Source organism: Aphis gossypii, chromosome 3, assembly GCF_020184175.1.
Source record: "Aphis gossypii isolate Hap1 chromosome 3, ASM2018417v2, whole genome shotgun sequence".
Taxonomy (NCBI): domain Eukaryota; kingdom Metazoa; phylum Arthropoda; class Insecta; order Hemiptera; family Aphididae; genus Aphis; species Aphis gossypii.
In genome coordinates, this window is record NC_065532.1 from 8416532 (window position 1) to 8437051 (window position 20520).

The 20520-nt window shown below is 29.1% G+C and overlaps 1 protein-coding gene across 7 annotated transcripts; it reads right to left on the reverse strand.

Moving 5' to 3' along the window:
* Positions 1–485: 485 nt before the first annotated feature.
* LOC114133147 (perilipin-4-like) lies at positions 486–19877 on the reverse strand. 7 transcript variants are annotated; one of them, XR_007605318.1, is made up of 8 exons: positions 19668–19857; positions 17667–17746; positions 15390–15533; positions 15080–15160; positions 13594–13857; positions 6433–6747; positions 4167–4383; positions 486–659 (listed from the first exon to the last, which is right to left on the reverse strand). XR_007605318.1 is itself a non-coding variant. In XM_027980326.2 (8 exons), the coding sequence occupies exons 1-8, from the start codon at positions 19684–19686 to the stop codon at positions 652–654; spliced, it is 1029 nt and encodes a 342-aa protein (XP_027836127.1). In that variant the 5' UTR covers positions 19687–19853; the 3' UTR covers positions 486–651. The 7 variants fall into 7 exon arrangements, 3 of the variants coding, with proteins under 3 accessions (XP_027836127.1, XP_027836128.1, XP_027836130.1); XR_007605321.1 differs by lacking the exon at positions 13594–13857 and adding an exon at positions 14055–14135 and having other exon boundaries at positions 19668–19850; XM_027980326.2 differs by having other exon boundaries at positions 4266–4383; positions 19668–19853.
* Positions 19878–20520: the final 643 nt, after the last annotated feature.

The window sequence follows — 20520 nt, forward strand, 5'->3', positions numbered from 1 at the left end:
TACATGCGACCAATATCATATTTTATAGCCTTTTTTTTATATATTTTTTTTTTAAATATGATGTATTTTCAGTCGTGAGAATAAAAACTTAATATTAGGTATATTTCATTATTTCGGACTAAACTGTATAGGCCTAAAAACGAATACAGTTGTGAGTTCATAAGACTATAGGAGTGAGGTATTAAAATTATTTTAAATTATATCTACCTAAAATAATACAACAAACGAATAACTATGTTTATATATTGCATAGTTGTATAATATGGGCCACCTTTTATCAATAATTTCAACCAACGAAGTTGAATTTAAAAGATTTGTATAATAGTATGTTCAATTATATTATTGTTATTCTATAATATTATTATTCATTTTTATATTTAAAAATAGTCCCAGTTGCGCATTGTTCAATTTGTTTCGTTTTTAAAAGTATACACTATAATAATAAATACTAAACATAGGTACCAGTATAAATTAACAAAAAGGTATAATATTATTATAAGTATAATTAATTGTATAGGTAAGTATCTAAATTGTATTACAATATAAAATGAATATATGTTTTTAAAAGAAATTGACACTTAAGTAGTATATATAAAAATAATGACCCCGATTTATTTATGAACGTCTATCGATCGTGGATTCCCAATCTGTTTATCGCACTAAAAAAAAAAAAAACAAATTTAAATTAAAAACAAAGAGCAAAAAGTTTGTATCATATCAATTGCATTTTTATAATATGATGCAAAATATCGTTAAAAACGTCTAACTACAATAATACCATTACCACCGCAATTCGACATGCGCACTTACTATAGAGCACTGTTTTAATAGATTATTAATTACCAGAGTGGCGAATTTATATATATTTTTTATGTTTTGTGTGTGTGAGGGAGATGTAATTATATAAGTAGTAATCTTAGAAGCGTCTACAAAATAAGAGTATTAAAAAATAATTAATGATTCTAAATATCGATAATTATATAAATATCACTTAATACAATAGTAAAAACCGTTTACATTATACGAACCGATAAAATAAGGCATCTATTGAAACTTTTAAACTTTTAAAGTATTTTCGACAATAATAGACTCTGAAATTATTTGATGTATATAACAGTTTTTAATTATTAAATGTTTTGTTATTGACATGTTTTATTAGTTTATCTCGATATACCAATACCAAGTGTTAAAAAGAAGAAGATATATTATCAAGAATCATGTGTTCAAGAAATAAAGAAATATTATAAGCCCCTTCGACAGAATGGAAACCTATACATCCTTTTCTCCTATAAAAACGCCACAGCTTTTAACGGATTACAGGTACCCAATATCATCGGTTTTCGACGATAATAAAAAAAAAAAACCAATGACATCATGTAAAAAATAGCAAGCGTGTTAAACGTATATTATACCAAATAATGATTTTTAGGTGAACAAAAATATCACAACAATATAATATCTGTGGACGATAATGATTATAATATAATATCATATAATAATTTATGAATATTATCAGTGTACTTGACCGTTAGTTGAATACATTACAATATTATATTATGAATTATTACAATATTTATGTTTCGGTACATTGTCATCGTTATTTATCCGTGAGAGCGGTATAGATCATTATATAATTTATATAATAGGGTACCAATTGGTTATTTAAATTGTTTTATGAATGTATTCCACGGTGAATGACTAGAGGTATAAATATACATGTATAGGGATGCGTAAAAACAAAAACAAATTAATAGTAAAACGTATATAATAATAGTAGGTAATAATGTTATAAAATAAATCGCGTGTATTTATAAAAAAATAAATATTGAAAATTACGAGTGCACCTTAAAATGACTACAATATCCGATAAACATAAATTTGAGGAAAAAAAATACAATTATTTCATTATACATTTGTGCACTTAATGGTAATGCTTCTTTTTATCATAAGTAAAACATGTGGAATATAATGTATCATGAAAAATGAGTAAAATTAAAATGAATTAGCAGTTAGTACGCTATAGCAGTTTTATAGCCAACTCGCTACTCCCACTATATTACGCATTTAAGATGTAGTGATTAGTAGTTGATTGATTCCTGAAAACAGAAAAAAAAACAAAAACCAAAGATAGTATGGTTAAATTAGCTTATAGAGATAGTTAGATATTTTGATATGTCCATTAACAATATAATATGTTATTTTAACTCTGATGAAATAACATAAATATGTTGATAAAATATTAATATTTATTATTAATTAAGTATTATATTGTTATGTACAATAAATGAGTATGATGTAGTGTTAGGTATAAAGGTGGAAAATAAGTATGCAAAGTGATTCTAACAAGTTTTGACTTTAAAAATTATGCTAGATAATTTGAAATCGTTTTTTTTTAAACAACGCATTTTTTACGTTTTTTTTTACTAATTTTAATGACAACATAATTAAACATTGATGATTTCATATTCTGGAGCAGAATATTTTTTATAAGGATTTCAATGTGTACAATTGAATTTTGATCGAGTTTTTAATTGTTATAGGTGTTTAAAGTGTTGATGAACAAAATAGAGTGGCACGATGTATCTTTACAAAATATTGATCAAATCTCTAAGTAGTTTTAACTTGCAAACTATTAATTTTCCTACTAATTTAGAAAACACCTTTGATATTTTTTTATGTATTGATAGTTAAAGAAAATTTTTGCAAGACATGAAATCTAAAAATACTATGGCACTATGCTGTCGTTGAAATAATTAAAATGAAAACATGAAAATGATAATTACAAGTAATAAAAATAAAAATAAATGAATGTTTTTTTTTCAGTTATTTTATTATGACTCCAAATTTTCGTGCGAAAATATTTTTAAATGCTTTAATAATTTTTGAAAAAATGAATGTTAACATTTTACAAAAGAATCACCTTGTTAACTTTTGTGTATGCACTGTTATGTGTTATGATGTATATTGTTTATGAAGACGTTATATTATGTTAATTGTGTTAGCCAAGAATTAATAGAAAAAATAAAAAACAAAAAATAATAAGATAGGTACCTCTTAATACTATGTAAAACATAATGATTTAATTTCTATCTACTCCGGTGTATAATGAATAAATTAATGAGACTTCATGAAACGTGTATAATATGTTTGTTATGAAAAATATTTAGCATATTAAGTGTATATATATATAAGGAATTTGTATGATTTCATCTATTGTTTACAATTATATTTTCATATTTATGTGTATAAATACTACAAATAATAATATCTAAATAATTATATATATAACTGTGGTTAGTGGAGAATGGTTTAATCTTTGATATAAAAACTGAACTATCGCCCAAACTGATTTTTTTGTGTTAAACGGTTCGCATATTATTAAATTATAACATCATGGTATTCAGTAAAACGACGGTTTAATAATGGTTCCAATAAATATGTGAATTTAATGCAGTAAAAATTAAAAACTACCACGGGATGTAGGTACATTCGCTCGTGCACTAAAAAAACAGGGAAATTAAAACGAAAATTCCAGAATACTAGTAATCCTTCCTGAATACTTTTTCTCAAAGTATTAGGTACTTATACCTGCAGTCTAGCAGTGGTGTTGAATTAGGTCGTCATTAAAACATATTTAAATTATTGATTTACAAGGATGGTCGAAATGTGTATTTTAGTCTAAACGTGTCATACGGCTAATTGTATACATGTTATAGCAAATGTGTACCCGCATCTTTTTAGGTCGTAATAACATACAATTTTACAGCAATAAGTTAACGTGGATCGTTTAAAACGGCGAAAATCGTTTGGGCGGTGAAAATTGGTTATTTTTTTTATATAATATATAAAACACATTATAAAACGGCAAACTATTATACTATTAACACTGCAATATGCGTATGTACTTTTGTTACTGTTATTGTATGCTTATACAAATAAATACTTTTCGGACATGATTAAAAATGTGATTGCGTTACATATATTATAAAATACTACTATACACTGCCACCATACAAAATCCACGCATGGCATGCGTTTTATAATACGCGTCATCCGCAATCGTTCCGATTATGAGTGAAAAATCAAAAATCAAAAAATCAAAAAAAAAATAAATAAAATAATAAAATAAAATAAAAAAACTTTCAACCGATAAAGATTATTCTTACTGGCAATAATATACATCAACAGTGTGTGTAGTCTGTGCGTACACGGGTTTTGTGTGGGATTTTTTTTTTCCTACATGATAGTACAGCAACCTAACTTACAGCCGAACAATCCCTTGGCCTTGGACAACATGCTCTTGGCCGGTTCCCCGAGAGCCTCACGTTTCTCGCTCATTAACTGGTCAGCCTCCTTGAGCTTGTCGTCCACCACAGTGCTCACCTGCGAAAGTGCGAAAGAACGCGAACAAAAACAAAAGGTACGATTAATAATAATATATAACGTCTCGATCAATTGAATCCCGTAAGTACACAGTATCATAATATTATAAGTACTATATGTATATACATTATATACACACATATTTTGTGGGAAACGAACGTCGGAAATATACGATTAAAATGTATATATTATAATAGTGTGTACCCGCAGGATGTTTGCAGAATGCACTCGACCTAACCCGACGATTGTACAAAATAAGTTCGTACTTCCATCTAAGTTCGTCGGGTTGGGTTATGAGTTGCACGATACCGAGCGGGAATGTTCTGTGATCGAAAGATCGCCCTTTTATAAACGCAGGCGGTGTTCAGATGGTCCGTAAAATGATAAATGATAATTTTAGTGAGTGACGGCTGGTATGTATATACAGATGATTAATATTTAACTCAAAACACACATTGATCTTTTGAAATATAACATAAAATATAATATAATATATATTTATGAATATTCCCTATAGTTATACATGGTATATATACGTTTAAGTCGTTATTAGACAACATTTTTATAACTAATTATATTTTGTGCCTAAAATGTAATTATTTTTTACTTTTTAATTTTTTAAATAACAGCAAAAATTTTTATTTCACATTTCAAAGTAAAATAATTGTTATTTAAAGTTAAACTTCAGATGAATATCTATGTAGTTATAAATACTTATAACACATAAACTATATTAATTCAAAAATTGTTATGCATCGAATGAGTAGGTACCTATTCCGAAAAATACTCGGATGTCGTCTTGGCACAAAGTAAATGTTTGAAAAATTGAAAATATATCGATATTTTTAAAATCGTTTATAGTTTTTGAAATGAAGAGTGTTTTTCGATAAAATAATCATCCAATATATACAGGGCGTAAAAGAAATAGCTGACACATGTATAATTGATATACTAACTATACGTATATATTCGATATAAACCTATAGTCAGTTAATTAACATCACGTCAGTCCTTTCAGCTGTAATTAAACCATGTATAATGTATATTTAGCGTTTCTCAACCCTGCACCATAACGATTTTTTCGATAGCTATATTTACTTGTTTTGTCCATAAAAATTTTTTTATGTCAAAACTTGAAGTGTAAGTAAAAAATACTTCGCGAGTAAGTAAAATTTAATTTCGATGTCACGAACAAACTTGTATACGTACAGTGTCGTACACGTCAATCGAATTCAACTGTAATTTTTGGTGGTGTAAAAAATCCGGTGTATTTACCTAATCGTTTCGGAGGGGTTGAGAAACACTCAATTATTTAACGCGATACAAGTGATATAACCATGTACATAATATTATAATACATGTTATAACACATGTTTATAAAATTATGAATTTTAATACTATAGACATAATACGCGTCTATACAAAGCTACATGACAATAACTACTAAAACAACCGGGTGTGGCGTGTGATGGAAATATGAAAATAAAATAAAAAATATGAAAAAACAAAAATGACCGCAATAGTCGTAATCGCATTCGTGTGTGGTGTATATATACTATACTACGTCATAAAATCAGAAAACCATATAGCAATACAATATAAGTATAGTCTCACCTCGTCTTTATTCGGAGCCGTTAAATGATATTAAATATTATAATATTAACGACAATCAATGTGAACAGGCCGTAGACATGATATTGTACGCACATAAAATAATACATAATATCATATACGTAACAGCTACGACGGTATAAAACGTTTGCGTCTGTTTTTCCTATACGTTTTACACGCACAAGACACACCTACCTGTTGTTATAATATCATAATATTATATCATGTCATATAACAATATAATATGGGATTCGGACCTCGGTGACCTTTTCGGCGGGGGGGTCGGGGTTTTTGAGGGTGGATATGGAACAAATAATTCACGGGGGTTACCTATATACCGTTATTATCTCGTGTATAAAAAAAAATCGATTCCTCGACTTTCTACACGGGTTATTAATTTATAAGTATCGTCGGCGGGCGGGCAGGCGCTAACCGTACCTGTTTGGCGGCGTCGTCGACGAACCCTTTGGCTTTGGCGGACACGTCGTCGACGATCGGGTTCAGCTGCTTGACGCCCTCGGCCAGCGCAGTGTTGACGTGCGCGGACACGTCGCCGGTGATCGGCTGCAGCTTCTTGGCCAGGTCCTGCGCCAACGGGTTGATCTTGTCGTGCACCGCTTGGTCCAGGGCCGGTTTCAGTTCGGCAGTGGTCTTGTCCACCAGCGTCTTGGCCTCGGCCGCCACTTGGTTGACGGTCGACTGTTGTTCCGGGGCGGCTACGGCGGGGGCGGGCGCCGGTGCGGCGGGTGTTCCCTAATATATCGGTCCAAAATTGTAAATATTTCGGAGGGTCCGGCAAAGTGTATATATAATACACGCGCAGCGCTCGTTTATTATAACACAGGTGGAATAGTGTAATTGATAATATATTATAATATGCTAAAATAGGATACGGTGAAACCTATCGTCCTTTATAGCGGACATCTCCGATTAGCGGTCAACATTTCGGCGCAACCTAGAGAGTGTCCGGTATATCAGAGGTTTCACAGCAGTGACTTTGGCGGGGCAGGGGGATGGGGTGAGGAGCTGCACGACGACATCGCGAACTGCACTAACGTTGACCGACGCGTCGTCATTCCGATCTGTCTCCGTTGTGTGACGGTTTGCGTATAAAAGCAAAACCGCTTTTACAGACTTAAAAAACCGTATAGAGGTTGTCACACTGTGTCGGTTCGAAGCGAAACAAACATGCGGTGAAAAGTACGAGCGGGGAAAATGTTCAAAAAAAAAAAAAATTTTTGATACTAATTACGGGTGCGGATCATCGGTATATCCGATTTTTGTAATATCTATGTATAGGTATATATATATATGTGTGTGTACCTATACGTGTAACGTTAACACAATATTAAATACATCGAATACGGCTTTTATACACTATGCGGAAATGCACTTTTTGATACGAATCGTATATATAACGTACGAAACCACGCGATTGGCGATTTGGTCATCCGTCGTAGGTCACAGTAATGACACGACACACCGAAATGTTTTACACTCCTATCCGCATCAGAGTGACCGGGAGAGGTTAGATTCATATAGTAATATGTTTTTATCAACGCAAACGCTACAAGGTATATAATTTCGTATGGCGACGCGTTCCTCAGTACACGCAGTAGGAAAACACGAAACTCGTGGGCGCTTTTGACAAATTGAATTCAATTTGTTTGAAAAAAAATCGCCGAGTTCATTGTATACCTACACGATAGTCATTTAACAGCCACGACGCCAAGTGATGTACGTCGGACCGAATATAACATTATGGAGACTCCCCCCGGCAACGGCGCAATTTGGATTTTTCACTACCTATAAAACATGTTATATAATACCTAATATATACGTTTATGGCGAGGAGGGGAAGACAAAACGAATTGTCTCAACACTAAATATAAAACGTTAGTTCCTTACAAGGTCACGGCTAATGTTCGGCATACCAATTATTACTATACCGGGTGATCCATTTAACGTAAGACTACAGCAGTTATTTATTTCAAACACTATTTAAAATTTTTGGAAATGTTATGTATGTATATAAGTTTAAATAGTCAAAAAAACAACGATGTTTTTAGAAAAAATGTATATACATAGTATGTTTCATCGTTTTTTGAAAATTTATTGATAATGTATATTTTCGTTTATTGATGAATAAAAATCGATATTAGAGTAGGTAGTGTATGATTTATACGATGTATTTAAACTTTTGAACCTATAATGAGCAGAATGAAGTGGCGTACAGCGGTATCCCACAAAATGTAGGACCCCTACTTCGCTCATTTCAACTTTGAATACTAACAACTAATAAACCACTCGTCGAAATTGTATTTTTATAGTTCGAAATACTCCAAGTAATATTTTGCTTTGGAATAAAAAATAAAAAATATATGTTGCCATTTGAAAGAGTATAAAAACTTAACAAATGACGACGATAAAAATATCATTTTTTTCTCGATAATTATATTATAAAACGGCTTAAAATTAGCTTAAAGAAATAATTTCAAAAACTCTTAAGTGTTTTATAAAATAATGAGTGTTTTATATTATTAAACGGATCACACTGTATTATAGTAGTTTATATGTATTCATATGTCCGCATTATAGGAAGAAGTAAAATTCGTGGGTGGAGGAGGCCCCCTTGACCCCTCACTATACAAAAAAACATAATATTGCATAATTACGCGACACTTCACTCACGCTCGTAAACATTCGAGTAGGAGGCGTATACATAGGTATACCATAAACGAAGGTACGCGACGGTAGTATGCGAATTAGATTTTTACGCAGCTTAGTATATTTTTATTCCGTCTTATTTCTACATTGCTATTATTTATTTATTTCTATTAGATTGGGATCTATAACGTACTATTCTATTATCGGTATCTGTTTTTGAAACGACTCGATCGTAGGTGCGTTATATTTGATTTGCGACGTATCTAAAGATATATTCGATGTATTTAACGTGGGACACGATATAAATAATAAAATGTATACATTTGATTATTTCAAAAAATACCACAGTATTGCAGTCAGCAATACACAGTATTGTGTTATTATTCTGCAGAGTAAAAAAATCACTGTTTAGTTAAAAATCGTGATAATATAGCACTTCCGTGCATACGACTATTCTGCGATTTTCCACATCTATATGAAAATATTATTCTTAATTATGTCACCAGAAACAAATAGAACAAAATAATAATTGTATTTATACTTATGATTCGATTCGAGCTTAAAACTGAAATAATCAAGTGATATTTTATTACCACGTAACACACACACACATATATATATATATATAAATGCGAATGCATGAGTAAAAATTATCCTATATGTGTATACAGTTGGTGCAGTTCGAGTGTCGTTTTGTGTAATTTTTACTATAATAATATATTATACTATAATAACACTCGATAAATTACCCATCACCGTTTGCATGCAACATCATAAAAGCGTGCAACAATTATAATAATAATGCATGAATCTATGATTTGTAACGATTAAGTCTTTAATGTTCAATTTTAACCTCTTAATTGTTAAGATAATTTAATATAGTTTAAGCGTTTTCAAACGCATTATTGATATTTAATAAAAGGTGAAATAAACGATTTAAAGGTCTCCTTCAATTTTAAACAAAGGTCAAAATGTCTTTCGGTATTTGCAATTATACGATTAATGAAACATAATCTATAAGTCTGGCAGTAACCATTTACGTATTATTTATAAAGTAAATTTCATTAATTAATGTTTAAATATTTCATCAATCATTAAATAATGTCTATATATTATATATTTATTTTAGTACCTATTATAGTGTTAGTATAATCTGACATTTAATGTTTTATTAATATTGGCATAAAGAGATGATAATAATATATAGTTTAATGCAATTTTAATTTCAATGACTCACTTTTGAGAGGGATTTTTTTTCGAATGCCAGATTATTAAAGATTAAACATGGCCCATGTATGAACGCAATAATGATTGATACCATTTTTCTAAGTATACATAATTCGTATTGACACATTTGGTTATTGTTTTATGGTTATTTTTTTTTTATATAACACCTACCTATTATATTGTATTGTCTTTAATTTATTATTATTAGTATTAAAATCATATTATGTGTAAGATAGGTATTTTTTAACGCTTAAGTATTAACTACAAGTAAAAGCATTAACTCTGATATAAATAGTTTAACTATAAATCACTAATAATTGCATCCGTACTGATCGTACATTAATTAATTTGAACGCATAAAAACTGATGCACATTAATGGATTCGTTACGATAATTGATAATCTAAATAAGTGCATATTATACAATAATATGACTAAAAGAGAACAATTTTATTATGTTATTATTTGTCGTGGATATAACTTTATTAGGTATGTTAAAGGAAACACTCCACCGAAGGCAATATAAAAGTTTTGAAATATTTGTTATTATCAGTAGTTGCACATATTTGTTTAAATATTATACTCGCGGTATGTAGATATTCATTTCACCCGACTGTAAATAATTAAAATTACACTACATCGATAATAATATAAATGACCGAATTCCAGTTTGAATAATATTAAATAAATGCACACCATCACGCGATTCAGTGGTCATTTAAATGAACGAATCACCATAATAATAACCTTGGAACCCGGGAAATAATGCATAACGAAAAAAAACAAAACACTATATATAATAATGATATAGCGTTAGTTCGTACGTCTAACCCACATTCCGTGATCGATCATACGTCACGATTGTATTGTTTAAATATAAAATTCCACGCGATTTAAAGAATAGGGAACACACGGTGTTATACCAGCACGACTATCGCGTCTTGAAAATTATTTTTTTATACCATTATTGTTATTATTATTACTTTTATTATATTGTTCTACAAAACATAATATTAACCAGGAGCTACTTACTGTTATTTTATTTCAGACGTACTATTTTAGAATCTCGAAATAATTATGCCCTGTTCTTTTCATATCAACCAAAATGTACCCTTTTTAGCTGTCCATATTTGACGCTCCAAACACTAAAGCCTTTAAATTAAATAACAAAAGATAATATCGAACGGTATTATTGTGTTTAGTTTTCGAGGGATAATAATTAGTAATATATTATTATTATTATTAATTAACTATAGTGGCATGATTGTGGATTTATGTAATATTTTTTATTATATATTATTATACAAGATGATATCTCTAGGTTAGCTTACCTCCTCATATTTTCCATTAATAATAAATTAAATCAAATTATAGTTCTTGAATGTTTTAAGTATAAAAATACAAAAATGCCATATTTTCACATGATAAGTTTTTACCAACATTGTTTAAATGGTATAAAAATTTATATCCCTGAAAATTTGGTCTTTGTATATATAGACTAAAAAATTACAACAATTAAAATTTGAATAAACGCATTACTAAAGGATAAGACAAAAAAAGTGAGTGTGCTTGGTAAAACACCCTGTAAGTTAGGCCTATATTATCAATATATATATATATTTTTTTTTGTTATAATATTATATTTTAATTAATTTTAAATTTACCGTTTTAGAGTTTTAATATTATTCTGGTTTTCTTTTTTCTATTTTAATCATAAAATTGTTTTATTTGGCATCTAGATTTTCAGTTTTCAACAAACCAACCGATGGCATATAGATAATTTATGTTCACATAATATCATGAGTAATGACTAATGAAATAATAATAAAGCTATTAATCAACTGTTGGCCTGTATTATAATAGTGATTATCTATGTTTTAGACACTTTGTTTATAACAGGCCGTCAGAGAAATATTATTAACAAATAAATCAATTAAACTCGGATAAGATTTTGAAATCAATAGAATAATTGTTATAATATATATCATTATTGCGATATTACTTATAAGTATCCCGACTTTCGCTATTTTATTAAACTAATGAATTTCTGAGAAAAATAATTTTCAGTGTGATAATAATGATATATGTAATGTATCTGTAGACATTTAAAACTGTTATCAGTCATCACTGATTTATATAAAACGTACATTTATTTAAATATATAAATAACAATATATAGCAAGTAATATTAAAACAAAAAAAAAAACAACAAATAAACAAATAAAATGGTGCTACACATTTATATCATCTTTATAGGTTTGGACCTAAAAAATTATAAGTATTAGCAATTATAATAATAAGCTAGTTTCCATAATATTATAGGAAAATTTTTTATTTTTTAGGCGTAAGATATTATATTTTAGAGATTATACAGATAATAAAAACAATAAAATGTATCGTTCTTGGCAGTTCGGTTACATATTATAGATTCAACCATTATCGATTTCAAATCCATACCGTGTTAATGTGCTTATTGTATTACACAGTTAGAGACCCGATCAACAAACTAAAAAATAACAAACATTTAAACAAACAATCTACAAAGCAAAGTGCATGTTATTCGGGACAATGGTGTGTTAATGCGTGTTAATGTACCTATGTGTTGTTTTTGCAGGGCAATTCTCTGTACCTACTTACTTACGTTTCCATCCCCATTCCACATACAATATTAAAATATTAAGAGGTATGCATCAATTTGATCTTCAATTCTCAATAATTTCAATATCTTTAACTTCAAGTGTCGTAAACTCTTTCACTCATATATATATTATAGCGACTATATATAACTTCCCTGTATTGTGTAGATATTGGTCCGAGGAATTTCGATTATTCAATTCGCAGTCAAAACTCGGGTAGTTTTAAAAAATTTAATAGTTCATCTGAAATCAGGACTAAACCGAAATTCTATTCCTATAAAAAGGAATAACTGATTTTTTTCCGTCAACAAACTAAATTGAATAGAAATAAAGATGATTTTTTTTTATTCTAACACCAGAGTTGTTCGAATTTGTTTTTTTTTTTAAATTATGTTTTACTATTACGAATATTATTTGATCAGGTTTAAATTAGTTATGATATTATGAACCATCGATATATTTAAAAAAACTGTACAATAAGAACGATGAACGTCATATTAATAATCCATGTGTTGTATAAATCGTTAAAACTGTGATAGATATGAAATAAACTTTGTTATGGCCTTATATTTGACCTGATTCTGACGAAAAAAATCAAACGTAACCTACCGGAATCGAGTAAAAATCTTAAGTCATCGAAAGCGATTGATCCCATTAATTTAATGGCGCAGCTTTATATCAAAATATCCGATAGATAGGTACCTACTTGTAAATGAAAATCATGATGAAAAATTGTTTTTGTTTCGACACTGTCTCCTCGGACCGTGTTTTCTTCAAAATTATGTACATTGTTTTTGTCAGAGGGTGTGTTTCGGTGAAAGGAGAGGTTGGTCATTAACTTATACCTTGGGTACCACTGTGCCGAATATCACTCCCGTGACTTTTGTCGTCTTGTTGAGAACGGTCGTAGCGACTGGTATAACCTTGGTTGCTAACAAAATGGCCATCCTTGAAGCGGCGAGACTTCCGTTTAACATGCCGTTTACACCGCTGGTCATACTACCCACCATGCCGGTCATCCCTCCGGCTACAACGCCAAGTGTGTTAACCATCCCTTGTGCTGTACTCACCATTCCGCTGGTAGTGCTTTGCACCATATTGGCGACTCCTTTCACCGAATTGGCGACTCCTTGCACTTTACCGCGGACATCGTTCATTGCACCAGTCACACCACCGACGGCCGCTTCGTGGACTTTATTAGTTACTTCGTGAGCTTTATCTCCTACCGAATGCGCTACCTTACCGACAACTGAATCGTCTATTTTATGGGTCACCGCACTTGCTGCGCCTTCTATTTTGCTCTGTACCCCGTGCACCGAACCCTCGACATTATGCTAAAATATTACACGAATTCAAACACACGTGCACACAAGCAAGGTTGCAATTAAAATATTTAACTTGGCTATTAATTATAAGTATAGGTATAGATTATTGTATTATTGTTATATGCGAGTTTTATACTTTTAGACACCGACAAACATGTTAACAATACGTTAAAATTTTAAACACACAACACTGTAAAATTTCTTACAGATTTTGGTGTTGCTATGGCGTTTTTGACCGTATTTCCGATCAGCGAACCCAAATCAAGGCCCGCATGATTACCACCAGACTATAACATTATACAATGTAAAATTATACACGTAATATAATACTATGTAGTGTAAACATATTAAAATTTTGACGTTGCGTTCGCAATTAAACCATAAAATAATTATTTTAAAAATATAATAAATTTTAAACTTTTAACTAGTAAAACAAGTAACTAAATCGATGATATTATACAAATATACAATAACTGTAAATGCTTATGATAATAAAGTTCAATAATTTCAATAAAAAAAAAAAAAAAAAAAAAAATGTTAAATTAACACTCATAATAAAATAATAAGTAGGTACAACTGTACGAGCATACAGTTTACGTTAATGTTTTCTATAGCAGCGGTTCTCAACCATAGAGCCGCGATCCAAATTTGGGTCACCAATAATGTTTAATCAGTCGACAAAAAATTAAAACGTTGATAAACGCTATTTATAAAAATGTCACATAAAAAATTGGGTAAATATCTTAGGTCGCTAATAAACAAAGGTTGAGAACAACTAATACCAATGCATGTATCTAAATAATAACTAAATTTATAATGATAAATCTACAATTTTATCAAATTAAACAATATTAAAATATGCTTTTTTTACTAACAAAACTAAAATATTCATCATTAAAGTTTTCTAAAGACTAACTAATATCCATATAAAATACTTATAAAATTATAAGGAAATTACTAATAAGATGTTATCTTAATTAAATATTACTATTTAGTATTTTCTAATATAATATTATAATACTGTATCAATATAATCACTAATCAAACTTAAACAATAAATTGCTTGTAATATTTTTTTTATATAGTAAAATAATAATAAAAAAATTCTACCTGCAGTATAAAAAAATCACTTCAATCGTACTTTGGTTTTAACTTTTAAAACATATTTGTTCGGTATCTTCGTAAAAACTCGTATACAATTTCATTAAATGCTTTTTTATATTATACTGACCTCTATATGACTAGCAACATGACCAATTGAATTCTTAATTCCACCTAATAAACCACCACCACCAATATTGTGCTTAGAATTCTACAAAAAATTTATAATAATTACAGAAAAAGCCATACGATACGGTTCAAGTTTATAAAAATGTATAAAATGTTGAAATTAAAATAATCGTGCATTATAATAGTCGAAATAATATGCGAAATAAATATGGATGTTACGTTTATAAGCTCCGGATGCAATAAAAAAGTTGTTTCCACCATAAGCTATTTTAGGTTCAGCTAGCAATATACCATAAAGCCCCGTCTAATACCTCCTGTAAAGCACTATCGGCGAGTTTTTCGACCTCCTGGTCAAATCCGTCCACAGCTGCTTTTTTCGCCTCCTCTGCGGCGTTCACAGCTTTGCCTTCTGCTTCGTTGAGTGTGTGAGATAAGAACTCACCGGTTTCTTTGACCTAAGGATTTCATAGTCAACGCAAGTGTGTATGATATATGTATGCATTTTTTATCACTTCGTCATAGCATTTTTTGTAAACAGCAATATTTTACAATATAATGATAAAATTAAATAATAATAATTTTACTATTAATATAATTATTTATTCATGTATTTGATATAGTTTATACAAAATGATCATTTATCAAAGTCTAATATAGTAATATTTAATAATGTAAATATAAAATATATTTATATACATATTAAATCGTAAAACAAGTATAAAAATGTTAATGAAATGTATTGTTATGACAAAAGCCACCACGATAGAATCGATCGTTTTTATTTATCTTACAAATTAATTGATTCTGATGCTTCCAACATCAAACATTTCATGCTAATATTAAATAATATGAATTTCAACAAAATAATCTAAGATAAAAATAATGTTTTATAGTGTACGTATAATTATACCTTATACGTAGAGATTTACTTTGTTTTATCGATATTTAATATCATGAATTTGTATTAAAGCCAACAAAGGTATCTAAATAAATAATATGTTTTGTTTGTAAATGTTTACACAACAATTTTCGAACTTATAACCAAGACTTTAAAAATTCTGAATAAAGAACGTTATCAATAATATTCTTCTATGATTTTAACTATAGATTCAGGTTATACTTTTTTAGGACTAAAAAATTAAACTAAACTATTTTGTTGGAAGCAAAAAAAACCAATTTGAATATAAATACTACACAATCTTTACATGATAAATGTATATGTAGTGTATATTATGTTAACATAATTCGTTTACTTAGAAGTTACATATACATATTGTAGTTAAGTACAAAGGAAAGAAGAGGTATACACAAAAATGATACCTCAGGCTCCAAATTTAACTGAATTCACAATACCAATTTTTCACTCGTGATAAAATACGATTATGTGAAATCGATTTTGAATTTTGAAATTATTGCTCAATTGTACTTTTTTTCTATCGCAGCAGGATGATTCAAAAATTTGTAAAATATTTATAAATTCTATTGTTTTATAGTATAAAATAATAGAATTTATATGATCTTAGTATAAAATTTAAAATAAGATCGTATAACTTATGAATCACTGTCAAATTAACTAAATAGACTCGTAGTGATAAATTATTTTTTTAATTTAAATTTGTAGATTAAAATGAATTATTAGATGAATTAATGTTGGTTCTTAAAAATATAAAGATAACTACATGATTAAAAAATACATAGGTATAATAAGTATTGATATTATTTTAAGTGCCCATAACAATGAAGTTTATCCCACGAAAATACAAGATTTTTATATAGTTAATCATATGAAATTTAACAAAAGTTGTTATGCAAATTCAACAAATATTTTGGATAAGATGTATTATAACATATTATAACTTGACAGTTTTTATGATGTATTATTATCTCATTTTAATTTAAACTTTTTTGTTTTTCTCAACTAAGATTTATACCACATAATATTAACTTTATCGCATACAAGGTCATAAAATACAATTTATTCTATATTTCTGAAATACTATGGTTTGCACAAGAAATAAATTATAGATCTAATTGTAAATTTCTATGAACATATTAAATATTAATTTTCAAAAACTAAGAAGAGATAAATTCGAATTAGTATTGATTTAATAAATATTTTTTGAAAAATATTTACAGATTTACTTCATAAACTGAATTCTATTATCCAAAGGCAAACAAATAGTATAAATATTAGAATTTTAATGGCACTATTTGTTACAAATAAAATATATATTTTAGTCGAGTATTTAGATTACACAAATGAAATAACTACAAATATTAAATACCTAAGCACTTAATTATTTGATATTAATGCTGCAGTTGTTATTTTTTTTTAAGTTTTGTTTGATATATCCAAGTATCCAACGAAAAATTATCGATGATAATTCATCTGGAAGTTTTTGATTATAAAAAAAATAATATCTTTATAATATGCTACCTCCTTATAATGATTAAAATGTGTGAATATTAAACTATACAAAAAATGAGAAAAATCCACTGTATAGACTAAATTATATATATCAATGTTTGAATGAAATGACAATTTAATTAACTTGTACTTCTAGTTAACCATTATAATATTAACATACTTGTTTTTCAAGAAGTGAAGTTGCAGCATGTTTCTTTTCTTCTACTAATTCTTCAGCTTTTGCTGTAATATTTTTCATTGCTATAAAATAAAAACATCAATAAGTTTGATAGATTCAATAGTTTGATGAGGATTTTAATTATAATGAAACGTTTAAACGTAGTTTGTTTGTAAACAGCCATGTTTCGCAATTACTTAAAGTTTCGAAATCAGATACCTAGACAACATCCTGAATTATATATTACCTACATGAATATTATATTTCACAAAAACATTTCATATTTTATACTTCACTACAATAATTAACTAAAACGAAGATGAAATACATGTTTGAACTATTTTTTGTTAGTTTGTTACCAATATATAGGTACCAGAGTCCTCTTTAACGTTAATGCATAAATAATTACTACTTTTAAAATAAAAAAATATAATTTAAAACAATCCAATGGTCCAAAGACACCTACATAAAACAATCTTTCTTACCAGAGTACTGTCATTAGGTGTAGGAACTTCCTTAAGCATAAGTAGGAGTAAGTACTTATTCTTCAGTCGTATAATACTGTTCGTTGTTTTTCTTTCAAAAGAGTTCATGGAGTTTTTTTTTAATAATATTAAGTTTGTTACTGTGTGAAGTGTGCTTACAATTTATATAAACATAAAAGTAGTATAAAGAATGACTATGTAATAATCATCTATTTCAGCTGAATTCATCTACTTCATATCATAGTACAATATTATGAAAATATGCGTTTGATGCTAAAAAACCTGTTTTAACAAAGTCGTTATTTCGGATTCTACTATAAAAAAACGTTAATTGTTTTATTCGCGAACGCCAGCTACACCTAAGAGTTTAGAGTTTATTTAGACCATCGTATTATTTAAATCAAATTGAATATTATTTTTCCCACAAATGTCTGCAAAATGTAATCACACACATTCTAGTCGATTGCGAGGACGAATAATAATAATTCTAATATAAAAAGTTAATTTCCTGTTGAAGCATTAACAACACCAACACTACCAACGACAAGGCCGTTTACACGAAGATGTTACTACATTAAGCATGAAATGTAATTTGAAAAGCCTACTCCTACAATTAATATATATATTATACACTTTAGCCGTGATACATGATAAATGGCAATGCTATTATAACACGATAATTTCGTATGTGCACATATTATATATTATTGTATACAATATTATGTACACATATATTTATACGTCTCATCTATTAATACGGCCAACTAAATGACGTCAAATTTGAATATTAATATATGTTTCTATCACGAAGCCAATTTATCCTTTTTTTTTTTTACAATCTTCGGATTTAATATAATTTTAAATTATAAAAATACACGTACCCTCGTGGGCTTACGCATAAAGAATTATACAAGAAAAAATAAAGAATTTGGAAAAATCTGTTAATTAAAAAAAAAACTGTTTATTCTGTTAATTTGTTAAAAGGAGCCATATTTTCGGTTAAAAGACACAAATTTCGCAATGCTCGGAGTATTCGAACATACGTATTATTAGTTATTATGCGAATTGTGATCCTTTGTTATGTGGTTTCTAATATACGCATAAACAATTATAATAAAACCGCACTAATATTGTAGTTTACCGTCTCGTTCGGTTTGACCGGTTTTCGACGAGATCACGATGATGATGATTCGCACGACGCTCGGTCGAAGAGACGAAATAAATAAGATACGTTTATAGTTTTATGATGTTAGTGATGTTACTATTGCCGCGAATTATAAATTTATCAAGATTCTGTCACCGTGTGATGGGAGGTAAATTGATATAAAATCATATAAAAAAACGTTACTATTCCCGACTTATGGATTCGGACCAATTTCGTGATTTTCGGTCGAAACGAGTATGGAATACTGTATAATATATTATAAAATATGTACCGATCACGTATAAATAAATAAATCGACAAAATAATATCATTAAAATGAGAACATTTAAAAAAATTTAAAATGTATACACTCACCTCCTCCTAAGTTAAACATGTTGGATGTGAATTTGGTTAGCCGTGCGAGTACAATTTATAATAATAATATATTGCGATACGATGTACAAACGATTCGTTTTTTATATAGTGCGCGTGCAGTTGCGACGACGATACGCTCGACAATGTCCGTCCAAATATAACAGACTTGTAGTTAAATATCCGGGGCCGCTGGCGGGTGTTCTCTCGTGACCTTGGTTACTCGAGCGCGCGCCGTCGCCGCCGCCGCCACCGCCTCCGATGCCGCCGATGCGCCGCCAAAACAAAATCGATAAATAGTCGCCTCATACCTACATAACATTATTTTGCGCATGCACGTCTAAAATTTACAGAGCACACGAGTAGATAATATTATATTATTCTTTGGTTTTTTTTTTTGGGCGGGGTATCGTCTGTTGCATTCTGCGTCGCACTAGCGGTCGTAATGCATTAGTGCTGCAACGAGATATTACAAAAGATGATAACATTTAGCTCCTTAACCAACCCCTGACCCCTCTAAATATGTTTTTCTGCAGTCTTAACGACTTGCTTGGAAATCTTTTGATAAAATCTACAGCAATACGGATGTGTGCACGTTTGTCACATTAGGATTTGTCAATATTATGAGTACGTTATTGAGAGAAGTGTATTAAATAAAATAATTACCAGTGAAAACAAATATTTTATTTATTCTGTCAACCTATATCATAGTTCATTTATTATATTTATTTTTAAATTTTTGTTCGTTAAGAGAGAGATGATAAAATATGAACATGTAAAACTTAACAGGTTTGCTTAGATTCATTTTTTTATTAAAACATAAACCGTTCTTTCATCAGAATTTTGAGATTATATA

Bases quoted from the DNA above. Each gene is read 5' to 3' on its own strand.
- LOC114133147 (XM_027980326.2), bottom strand. The intron at 13,858-15,079 runs GTCAGTATAATA...GTAATATTTTAG, and splicing joins ATGTTGCTAGTCATATAGAG to CATAATGTCGAGGGTTCGGT. The intron at 4,384-6,432 runs GTACGGTTAGCG...GCACTTTCGCAG, and splicing joins TCGACGACGCCGCCAAACAG to GTGAGCACTGTGGTGGACGA.